General features: G+C 38.0%; 2 protein-coding genes across 2 annotated transcripts; one reads left to right on the forward strand and one right to left on the reverse strand.

Moving 5' to 3' along the window:
* The first annotated feature begins 146 nt into the window (after nt 1-146).
* On the forward strand, nt 147-2,569 carry LOC122032925 (protein KINESIN LIGHT CHAIN-RELATED 2-like). The gene is made up of 2 exons (XM_042592240.1): nt 147-1,828; nt 2,223-2,569. The coding sequence occupies exons 1-2, from the start codon at nt 189-191 to the stop codon at nt 2,470-2,472; spliced, it is 1,890 nt and encodes a 629-aa protein (XP_042448174.1). The 5' UTR covers nt 147-188; the 3' UTR covers nt 2,473-2,569.
* Nucleotides 2,570-2,684: 115 nt separating this feature from the next.
* Nucleotides 2,685-10,933, reverse strand: LOC122032924 (ABC transporter G family member 28-like). Its single transcript, XM_042592239.1, has 14 exons — nt 10,450-10,933; nt 10,293-10,369; nt 9,643-9,915; nt 8,651-8,714; nt 8,407-8,553; nt 8,237-8,271; nt 7,754-7,827; nt 6,569-7,434; nt 5,903-6,199; nt 5,233-5,709; nt 4,936-5,084; nt 3,626-3,915; nt 3,384-3,508; nt 2,685-3,025 (listed from the first exon to the last, which is right to left on the reverse strand). Exons 1-14 carry the CDS (start codon nt 10,683-10,685, stop codon nt 2,869-2,871), a joined length of 3,267 nt encoding a protein of 1,088 aa, XP_042448173.1. The 5' UTR covers nt 10,686-10,933; the 3' UTR covers nt 2,685-2,868.
* Nucleotides 10,934-12,117: the final 1,184 nt, after the last annotated feature.

Below are 12,117 nucleotides of genomic sequence, written 5' to 3' on the forward strand. Positions count from 1 at the left end.
GTTTAAACATCAGTAAATATATTGGGGTAAAATAAAATGTTCTCTAGATTAAAATGTGACTCGAACCCGATTCACCAACTCGCTCAATTGGGTTCGCATCGGCTCGCCCAAGTGGCTCACACCGGAGAGGCGTCAGGGGTTATACTAGGGTTCTGGCGACTTCTGATTCGCATTTCCGCTGCGCGGCCATGAGAAGAGGCGCTTCTCTACTTCTCGCCGCGCTGGCGGCCAAGGCGAAGCCTTCATCATCTCGCAATCTCATCGAAGTTCTCTGCGGAAGCCCCTCCCTACCTCATCTCCCCCGACCGAACGCTCTTCCCAGCTGCCATCGTTTCCGCGCCATCCAGACCGGCAGCGACTCCGCCGCCTCCACTACCGTCCCCTCCCCTCGCCGGCGGAGGAACCAGGATGTTTCTGATCTCGAGGAAGCCTTCGAGTCCGCTACGACGACCGATGACATCCTTTCCGCCTTCCGAGCCCTGGAGGCCGCCCTTGAACCCCGCGACAGCCGACTCGGTCTCGCTTGCCTGAAGGTCGGCCAGCATCTCGACTCCATCGGCTCCAAGGACCACGAAGAAATCCTCCGCTTTGGCCTGCGCGCCCTCGAGAGCCTTGATGTCGACGGAGACCGCTCCATCTCCGTGGCCATGGCCCTCCACCTGGCCGGATCCGCCAGCTACGACCTCAAGCGTTTTAACGACAGTTTAGGGTTCTTAAATCGGGCGAACAGAATTCTAAGCTTGTTGGAGAGTGAGGATTCTGGATGCGAGTTTGATGTCAAGCCAGTGAGCCATGCCGTCCAGCTCCAGCTTGCCAACACCAAGACAGCGATGGGCAGGCGTGAGGAGGCGCTGGTCAATCTTAGGAGATGTCTGGATATTAAAGTTTCTATCTTGGAACCTAATAGTCGAGAGTTGGGTATTGCTCACCGTGATCTAGCAGAGGCATATGCAGCTATTTTGAACTTTAAGGAGGCATTGCCGCTCTGTTTGAAGGCATTGGAGATTCATACTGCCCACCTGGGGCAGAATTCAGTAGAGGTGGCTCATGATCGGAGACTTCTTGGGGTTATCTACACTGGATTGGAGGAGCATCAGAAGGCTCTGGAAGAGAATCAGTTGTCTCAGAAAATTATGAAGAGTTGGGGTATGGGTGGCTCAGATTTGCTTCATGCCGAGATTGATGCAGCCAACATCCACATTGCTTTGGGGAAATATGATGAGGCCATCAACGTTCTCAGAGGGGTGGTTCAACAGACTGACAAGGAGAGTGAGATTAGGGCTTTGGTGTTTATCTCCATGGCAAAAGCCTTATGCAACCAAGAGAAGTTTTCTGATGCAAAGCGCTGCTTGGAGGTCTCACGCGGTATTCTTGAGAAAAAGGAATTCGTCTCACCCGAAAAGGTCGCTGAAGCCTACATGGAGATAGCAACTCTGTATGAATCACTAAACGATCTTGAGACTTCTATATCATTGCTGAAAAGAACTCTTGCCATGGTAGAGAAGATTCCACAGGAGCAGCATATAGAAGGAAATGTCTCAGCAAAGATTGGGTGGTTGCTTCTCTTGGCAGGAAGAGTTGTCCAGGCTATTCCATATTTGGAAAGTGCAGCCGATAGAATGAAGGAGAGCTTTGGGCCAAAGCACTTTGGAGTTGGATACGTATACAATAACTTGGGAGCAGCCTATACTGAGATAGACCGGCCACAATCAGCTGCACAAATGTTTGCCATGGCAAAGGATATCATGGACGTATCGCTGGGTCCACATCATTCTGATTCTATTCAAACAAGCCAGAGCCTTGCTAATGCATATTCTGCAATGGGAAGGTAACAATCCTTTCAGTAGCATATAGCAGACCTCACTGAATTGCAAACTATTCCATTGGATTTTGCATGTACCATTTCATGATACTGAAACATGATTTTGTTTGTAGGTGGAACCCAATAAAGTTGTATAGCACTTCTTTTTTGCAACTTAAGACATTTTTTTTGTAGCCTATCATTGTGTATATTGTGTAGGTCATAGATACGCCAAGTAGTGCATACATTATATGGAAACATGCTCAATCTCAAGCAACAGTGTCTTCCTATATACATGATCGATATGCTTACAACTGACTTTTAAACCTATTTATGTGATTATATTACATCTATCAAGGTTTGATATTCCTTTGTTCTTTTGCAATAACTTACAAAATTTTGCATTGTTTGTTGAATGCAGCTATACCCTTGCTCTGGAATTCCAACAAAGAGTTGTTGATGCATGGGCAAGTCATGGTTCAAGTGCCAAAGATGAACTTAAAGAGGCAATCAGACTTCTTGAAGAGCTGAAGAAAAAGGCTTTTGGACCAATTTCTGAAGCACTTGTCCAGGAGGTATTGTCATCACCTAAAGCTGAAGCTCTTATCCAGGAGGTTTTATCATCGTCTAATAAAACTGATTCTGCTTCTGACAAAGATGCGCAACATTAATCTTAAGATCTGATTTTGTTTGAAATCATGAACTCTTTACTTAAAGTTACACTTCATGTATTCATCTTTAATTACACTTATTTTTTTAGTTTTATGATATCTCTGCATTTCAAGTCTTGAATTTATTTTAACCAAACTCAGGTATAGTAACAATACAACAGTAGGAATTAGAAAGACATTTCAACATAATCACAGTTCAAAACTTATAAACACAACTTTGAAACTTTAAAGCATGTATGACCAAAACTATTCTCTTTGGGCTTTACAAAAACAATCTAATTGCATCCTATTGTTCTCTTTACATAACCTAATTGTAGGAGAGTATCAAAATTACATCAACTCCTACGTAAAAAGGAATCACTACAGAAGCAATATCACATAGTTATATTCTTTGCCTCAATTCCTTTGGAAAGCCACCATACAAAAGAAGGCTATGCAACGGAAAACTAAGCCATAGAGAATGAGAATAATTATACACAGGTTCCACTCTGCAATGTCATAATCATTATTTACAAGTGAACCACATCTTGTTATCAACCATACTCCAGAATACCTGAAATAGGCAGAACAAGTCAGGGAAACATAGATTGGCTAGAGTATCAAAGTTTTCTTTCCAACTGAATTTATCTTTATTATTATGCTTATTATTTAAAAATTTTCAATCTTCACATTATCATCTTTCATTAACATCAGTTAAAAAAAAAACATGCATATGCAAATCCACCCGCAGACAGAAACCACATAGTGATAGGCAAAAGTTAGGATCTTAATGGATATTCTCACTGCTAAACATATTATGATTTTTTAATTTATATTTTAGTATTTAATTTAAAATAAATTCCATGTGATGATGTTGTATAGTGCTAGATTTACTAAGAGTGCAAGTTAAAGTAAGGATTCCTCAGCCATACCTTTCAGCATTTGCAATTACAAATGCTTCCAAAGCCCACTTTGTGTAGCATAAGTCTGCAATGAACTTTGAAGTCTTTTGCTGAGTTGCTATGAGAGTTAAAACAACAGGTAGTAATGCTGACCACTGCAATATCAGATATGAAATCCATAAGGAAGCATGAGACAAAAAACTAGAGCTAGAGAAAATGTTTGACTAGTGTACTATTGAAAATGATGTGAGAAAACTTGATATTGGACGAACCAGTTGTGCAGAGCCTGGTTGAAAGAAGATTGCAAAAGCATATCCTATTCCAGTCACACAATAAACAAGTGAGACCAGAATTATGTAGTTATCTCCGATGGATGACCTGGGGTTGTTGAAGAAATAGAACATAGAAAGATAAAGTATAGGCTTAATTATTGTATTGAAATGATCAATTGAATCTCTTGCTAGAAAATATGCCAAGGAACTCATGCCAGATGCTCTTTCTCTCCAATACTGCAATTTTTCAAGTGAAAAAGATCTCAATGCTCCGATCTGGCACAAAAGAGCTGCAATTTGAAGGAAAAAAAGAAAAATGAAAATAATAGAGAAAGATTCATTAAGAGAAACTATTCCATTATACAATCTTATATGCATCAACACAAAATCTATTATTTCATAATTACACTACATAACCTTGGCATTTTAGTAGGTTGTGACCAATTTATTTAAATCTGCACCAAGTTTAGATGCACATGAGGTGCACACTTGAATTATGCAACAATCACTTCAACAATCATCCAAATTAGTACAATCAAGGGCCGTATATAATGTTATGCTTCTAAGAACAGGGCAGTAAACAATTAAAATAAAGCTGAACATTCACTAAACATATTTTTTTTTTGGAGGAAAATCGAGTTTAGATAAAATATAGTTGAATAAATAATTGAGCAAATAGGTAATGATAGATTATAGTTTCCTATCTAGGAGCCTCCATCCACTGTTCTAGTTTATGAAAATACAGAACACGTGTGGCAACTTTTTATACTTGGGAAACAACTAAAAAGATAAAAAGAATTCATCCATAAGAAAGAGATAAAATGCACGCTATGAAAAACAGAGGAGAATTTTTTCTTTATGGTTTTGGATTTTATACAATTTTAGCTACCTTGATGCTAGAGGTACTTTAAATGCATGTCTATAATCACCACCTCTATAATGACACCCTCTGCTTGGATTATTTTCAGTGTTGTTAATTTTAACAGCTTGCGACAAATAACAAATGTTTAATAATATAATACTTGTAATTAGTAGATCAATAGAATACTGCAATGTTTCCAGGACTGTGAATTGTGCTCTCTGAATTGGTTAGAAATGGTATGTACAACTTCTGCATATTACTTGCAATTCTTTGGATATATCCAACAAGAAAAGGGTTCGCAGGCATTTGAAACTAGAAAATTTCTGCTAATTACAGTTATGAGTCCAACTACATGCATTATGCATATTATGTTTACTAATTGAGTGATTTGGAAAAAAAATATACACGCAAGAAGAAACCATGTAAGTCCTAGTTATCTCCAACTTACAAACAGCAATAATGGTGTATGTGTAACCCAGTGCACCAAATGTCTCATCGCTCATTTTAGCAAGTGTTCCTAAGCACACGCCAGCAAGACATAGAATAAGAAAATCAACCCCTTGGACTCTAGCTTCTCGTAGACGTTGCTTCACAACTCTGAACATCAAAAGATCAAAATCCAAGGTAAAATCCAAAAATATTCAAAGAAAAAGTAAATACAAACCATTTAGAATCTACCAAAACAAGTTGATTGTATCAATATGATAGAGGTGCAGTTTGGAGGTATCTTAGTTAGGAAAATTACCTTCCTAGGAAATATCTATATTGCTTCAAAATTCCAGGAGTTTTGCGGTTGGACAAATCTTGGGATTTGGAGAACTGGTAAGCATACTCATCTTGCTTTTGCCCCACAATATCCTTGACATTACCCCATACTTCTCCAGCAAGTGACTGTGACTCAGAACTGTTGCTGGAAGGATTATCCTGATTTCCCCTTAGAGATGAATCAACATCAGGAGCTTCTTCTAGCATATCTCGAGGCACCTCATAACCATTATGCAGCATCCATCGTAGTGGTAACTCTTTATAATTCACACTTGCACTTGGTTTTACTAGACCCTCTAGAATATCAATGAAGTAATCTGGAGGATTGACACGCTCAGGAACATTGATCCCAAGGCCAGCGAAGTACTCTTCAACTGTCTTCACTGATCCTTGGTATACTATCATGCCTCCTTTTGCTAAAAGTATTAAATCATCAAACATCTTGAACAATGTATAGCTGAATCAAAAGAAAATTACTTAGAATTGTTTGTCCATATCAAGCAATGCAGCATTTTCTTTAACAAGTAAATGGGATCTAGAATTGTTTGGTAACTCAGCATTTTACTATGTCTTTAAATCCTGTCATTACTAAGATAAAAAGACATAAAAAAAATAAAATGAAATTCAAGCGATCATGTACGTCAATCAACCTGGGTTGGTGAACAACCATGCAAATGTTTACACCTTCAAGTGCTTCGCGCCGGAGAGCTCGTAACAACAAGCTAGATGAAGAACTATCTAAACCAGAGGTTGGTTCATCCAGTATCAGAAGAGAGGGTTCCATGACCATTTCCAGACCAACATTCACTCTTTTTCTCTGTCCACCAGAGATGCCACGCTTCTCTACTGTCCCAACCAGTGAGTCTCTTACTGCCTGCAAACCCAAAGAGTCGATGACTCTTTCCACAACTAGAACCTTATCAGGTTTGGACATGTCTGCTGAAAGCCTACAGTAGAAAAATAACGATGAATTTGATGAAAAGCAGAAAAATACAGGCAGAAATTTGCCCCTTAGTAGTAAGTAATGAGGATTAGAAATGAGGATGTTATCTATCACTTTCCAGTATACTAATAAAATCAGATCCATTGTAGATTGGTACATGCAGTTTAACAATGTGTGATAAATCAATCTTTGGTGCAACAATGATGCGAAGCTTCAATTTAGTTGGAAAGGAAGGGACATGATCCTATAAACACCCAACTTCGCTTCACAGATTGTTAATTATTATACCATATAAATCTTAATCAAAGGTGACTATTTTATCGTCCAAAATCATTTCCCGATACTATAAAGATTGAACATAGTATTCTCATACCTGCATCTAGCACTGAACCGAAGATTCTCCTCAACGGTTAAATTCCCATGAACAATATCGTCTTGTGGAACGAAACCAATGATCTTCTTATATGAGCGCAGGTGTTCAGCTTTTCCATTTATTAGAACATGACCAGTCATGTCACACCCAGTTGCTTTCCCAGCCACTGCATTCAGAAATGTTGTCTTCCCAGCTCCAGATGGGCCCATGACTGCAGCCACACGACCAGCCATAATCTTTCCCGTTACTGACCTCAGCAGTTTCCTTTTACTCCCTTTCAAAGTCAGAGAAAGATCCTTAAAAGCTACCTCAATTGGCGGTCTAGTTCTAACCTCAACATTAGTGGCCAGGGAGATCACTCCAGATAAGGTCAAATTTTGGTTATGTTCTTCTATAGCTTTTTCCTTCTCTATCTGTCCATATGCGTACTTAAATATTTGGCTGCGCGTATGCATTTGTTTACCCCTAGGTGCATTTTTCTTTACATTTTTATCTCTTATTTCAATATTGAAGCCGTCATAACTATCTTGATCATTCTCTATAGATTGCACCATCTTGGTAAGGTTATTCTCTTCTTTTTTCTTTGGTTCACCTCCTGCATCACCAAATATGGCTCCAAAACCCTTTGGAGTCTCTGATTGATTTGAAGACTTTTTCCGAGAGAAGGTCCGAGATAACTGTGTCTGTAAACCAGCTGCATGTTTCTTAGCAACATCTTTAGCTGACTTCCACCTTTCACGAGCTTGGACAGTTTCTCTAGCATGTCTCGCAGCAGCTTCTCTAGACTTTGCTTGTCTTCTCTCCCTACTGGTGAGCATTTGGCCAGAAAAATTATGTATAATCAACAACAGAAGGCTCAATGCAACCTGCACAATTTATTGAGAAGTTCAGCACAAATGAAGAATAATTGTTCTTCAAAATCCTCTAAATTATTGTATTAGTCTTAGAATCCAGACAGATAATTTGCTGAGAATGCGATCGTTTAAAGTTCATTCAGTGTCACTGGTGGATGTATAAGCTATGGACATAGTTTAGCAAATGTTAAATGCAGGTTGGAGCTGAACTGGAGGAATATGTCACAGAACTATGAAGATAGGTGATCAAATGTATTATTAGTTAGAAGACTTATAAAACTATGATACTTAATATAAGTATATAATAACCTCGAAACCAAGTAAATCTTACCATTAGCAAGGCACCAAATATAGTAATGTCTTGATTTGTAGAATTTGGCGGGCAAGAGCTTTTCTTATAGCATCCTGCAAAACCAGTATATCGTCAATATAAAAGAAATATAAGCTTCAAACTCATAAAGTATAAATAAAATCAAAAGGCATGTGCTACAATTTAACTTCAGTAAAACTTGGGGGGAAAAACACTGACACTTAAGAAAAAGACCGTGGTTTGCAGAAGTAGCTGCTATATTTTATTTGTTTTAATTGTCTAATTAAACAATTTATGTCAGACTACAATGGAAAAAAGTGAGGAAGTATTTATAAGGTTTGGAAGCAACTCTTGTATCTAATAGCAGAAGCTAAACAGTATGAAGAAATGATGATATAGTTAGTGTTTACGCTTAGTATGTCATAATTTATTAGTTACAATAAACAACATGCAATAATGATATAAAGAATGGCTAGGTGAATTGTTTCCGTGGAATCAACTTACTTGTGGGAGAAACAGATCCCTTCCTGCAATAATATCTGAAAAAGAGACTGGATAAGTTGCAGGGTTGAAACAAATATTGTTTCTACATAAAATGAATGACAAAGAACAGAATAATTTTGCTTTCACTAAGTCCATAAAGAAATTGCATAAGAAGGATTAAGAAACAATACCCACTGCTACAAGAAACTTTCTGTATAGTACTTGGGCAATAGGATCCTGCAGGACAAAACATTTCACCACTAGATTCAACATCCGCCCACATATCAGCACTTCCACATGTATGATTAGGCTGTCCAGGAGGAATCTGGTAATTGTAGCTGAATATATCTCAAACTTTAGTATGTGATCGACAAGATTGCAGAAAATAATCAATATGATTCAGATGGAACTTCTGGAGGATCAAGATCAACTTACGGATCACAGATACCAGTAGTTTTGTTCAATGTTGCAAGTGGGCAGTATGCTCCTAGTGGACAGGCTTCAGATCATTAAAGAAAACAATCATTTGTTTTTGTTCAATATTTCCCAACCTAAATAGCAGTAAATATGTGCATGTATATGCAGAAAGCAGAACCTAGTTCTTTTGTGAACCAAAAAAATCAGAATAAGACACCAGGAAGATATCTTTTTCATATGGTTAATCAACAGAATCAGAACCTCTACATGTTTTTTCACTTATGTTGTAGCAAAGACAATGCTGTTTCACTACTGTAGTATTCAAACTGTCAAAGTAACAAAAGATACCTAAATTTTATGATGGCAACCTTATCTAGGAATATAGTTTTTGAAATCGTAGAGTGATTTTAAATGCTCTTTAAGGGTAAACTCCTACATAAAACAACAAAATTGCAAAGAAATGAGGAGTAACAAAACTGAAAGTTCAGAAACCTGAAAGTACAACTTACAAGGGAACCCAACGGTCCAGTGGTCTAGTTAAACTTTTATGTAGGCATGTTTAAAAACAGCAAAACCAGTCTGGTTGTTGTCCACATACTCTCAAAAAAAAAAAAATCAACATCCAAACACTATTTGGACTATCATATTCGTTGCATTGTCCCGACTGGTCGATTAAACAATCTTCAGGTCGAACATTAAAAATTTGAAGCAAATCTTCCAACACTTGGCTAAACTGAATGCCTAGTGGCTATCAAGTCTGTTAGACGGATAGAAGAGCCACCCGGACCACATGCACATGAAATAGTAGAACATGTGCAGGCATAATCTTTGACATATATTACGTACGTCTAATTTTATTAAAGCAGTATATGATGTGTGTAAGAATGGAGGAATTCCTGCAATGCAATATACTGTTAACATACTTCGACAAAGCATAATTACAAATCATACTGCAAAAAAACATGGAAATCAACACATCAGAGGCTAAGAGAGAAACTCAAGATACTCACGCATCATGCAAGTGATACCCCGAGGACAGAAGAAACCTTGGCAACAAGGGCCGCAATTAACATTTCTAATAGGAATATTTCTATCTTCCTTAAGATCAACTTTTGCATTTTCGCCAACACTGCAAGCCCATCCTGGCTCACATCCAGATAACCATGATGACAGATTGCAATTCTTGTTAAGACTTAGAAAATTCTTTGCCCCATTATTCTCAATGAAGCTACTGAAATAGAACTTCACTTCTGCTGATGTGCATAAGCGGTGAGGAAGATCTCCTGTCAATTCAATTAAGGAAGGATCAGAAGTTTAGTAATGATACGCTATTCTATATCGTTCTATAGAAACAAAAGCAATTAGAAAATAGACAAAGAGAGGATGTAAGTATTATACTGAATTTAACAAAAAGTAGCGAATTTAAAATCTCTTAGTGGCATGGAAAATTTTTGTTTTAAACTGTTAATGAGTTCTTATTCCCTGAGACTCTTCCTCAATTACTCAGCATCTACTTTAGGCTGAATGTCTGGTATACAACGTTGAAAATTATTATCATTATTATTATTTTTTATATGTTCAAATGTAATAAGGCATTGCATCATCGCATCTAGCAGACTGAACTAATTGCTAGGAGGAAAAGAAACAGTAAAACTCATGCCTTTCGTCTCTTTGACGCATTTTGTTAGGAAGGTCAAATCCGACGAGAAGTTGAATGCCTCATTCCACTCCTTATCCCTGGAACCAACAAAACCACAACGGGAATAAATGGCCTGCAACATGATGAGCCAGGAAGACAGGAGCATCAGTAAACATACGTGTCCTTGACGCAGAAATCAAAATGGCGGCCAATGTCGTCGGCGAAGATACTGGTTAGGTTCATCATCCGGGAGTAGACGGCGCTAGCGAACACATTGGACGCACCTTGGCTGCGGTCGTCGTCGTCGTAGTCATCGTCGCCTTGGCATCGCCCTAGGGGAAGGCGAGCAAGGAGGAGCGCAGCGAAGATGATAAAGACGATCGACAGCCTGAGGCGGGGCCGTGCGTCCGCCATGGCTTAGATAGAGAGTTGTGCTTGGGCGGCGAGTCAGAGGAGATCAAACGGGTGGAATCGGGCAGTTTCTTCCATGGGAGTGACGGTGCTAAGGAAGGAAGAGGAGGAGGAAGAAAGGGAGTGGAAAGGGGAGAGGCGAGGCGAGATTGGAGGGATCATTGAGAGGCGGATGGGTTTGCTAGAAATAGAGAAGGGAGACGAGAGGAAGGAGGAGGACATGGGTATTTTGAAGCTTCTTAAGAGTTCAAAACAAGTCAACAAGGTCAAGTGTGGTACTGCTATCTCTTATTAGACGACGATAATGGTACTGCTATCTCTTAATAATAATAATAATAATAATAATAACTTATTTTATAATAATTTTAATCATATCAAAATTATTTTAATTAAATTAATAATAAATTTTTACATATAAAAATGTTTTATATATAGAATATTTAAGTAAATTGAATCCATTTATTTTAACATTTTATAGCAATAAGAAAAATTTAAGATGAAAAATATATTATAGAGGGAGAGTTTTGGATTTAGAGTTATTGGATTTGAGGGGTTTAGTATTTTAGGGTTTAAGGTGTGAGAGTTAAGGATTTTAGCATTTCGAATTTAAGAATGATTTTTTTTATTTTGTCTAAAAATAAAATATATATTATTTTAAAAAAAATTAAAATAATATTTCATTAGTATTTTAATATCCAAAATACCATTCTATATTACACCTTGAACAACATTAACTAAAATTATATCCATTTGAACAAGTTTAATCAAAATTTCATCACCTTAAAAATATATTTTTTTTAAATGATGGGAGTAACTTCGATAAAGATGCATCTCAAGGTAATTTTATTAAAACTACATAAATAAGTGAACGGGTTGATATGTACGTTCTCTAAATATCGTTACAAAAAAAAATACAAAGACCTGAAAAGGATTCTAAAAAGACGATTAGAATGACACAAGAGATGGATCCTAGTAGGTAACTCCGATGCTCAGGTTAGGATTTTCTTGAGGAAGAAAAACTACACAAGGAGAAGTAGGATTTTTGTGTATACGTACCTACACCCACAAGAATGGACAACCTTTTAAAAGTTGTAAATGTGCACGTTCTCCCGGATGTGTGCATCTTTTTATCATATGTTTCAAGATGTGTGCTTCTTACCCATGTGATTTGGGATGCACATTACCATTCTCCACATCTTACGAATCGAAGATGAGATTGACACATGTGGTTGAGTCAAGGAAGAGGTCCACGATTGATCGGAGGTGAGCTCGACGATTGTGGCAGAGTTGGAGATAAGGTCGGCGTTTGTGGCTGAGTCGGACACGAGGTTGGCATTTGAAGCCTAGTTGAGGATGATATCAGTGACTAAGGCTGAGTTGTAATAGATAACTTGTTGCCTGAGCAAACTCAACTTCTTGGGATGAGAGTACTAAG

The sequence above is a fragment of the Zingiber officinale genome, chromosome 11A, assembly GCF_018446385.1.
Source record: "Zingiber officinale cultivar Zhangliang chromosome 11A, Zo_v1.1, whole genome shotgun sequence".
In the NCBI taxonomy this organism is placed as follows: domain Eukaryota; kingdom Viridiplantae; phylum Streptophyta; class Magnoliopsida; order Zingiberales; family Zingiberaceae; genus Zingiber; species Zingiber officinale.

Coding starts and splice junctions, on each gene's coding strand:
- LOC122032924 (XM_042592239.1), bottom strand. CDS start 10,685: ATGGCGGACGCACGGCCCCGCCTCAGGCTGTCGATCGTCTTTATCATC. Junction 10,370..10,449: donor GATTTCTGCGTCAAGGACAC/GTATGTTTACTG, acceptor TGTTGGTTCCAG/GGATAAGGAGTGGAATGAGG. Junction 3,026..3,383: donor GTAATTGCAAATGCTGAAAG/GTATGGCTGAGG, acceptor TGCCTATTTCAG/GTATTCTGGAGTATGGTTGA.
- LOC122032925 (XM_042592240.1), top strand. CDS start 189: ATGAGAAGAGGCGCTTCTCTACTTCTCGCCGCGCTGGCGGCCAAGGCG. Junction 1,829..2,222: donor GCATATTCTGCAATGGGAAG/GTAACAATCCTT, acceptor TGTTGAATGCAG/CTATACCCTTGCTCTGGAAT.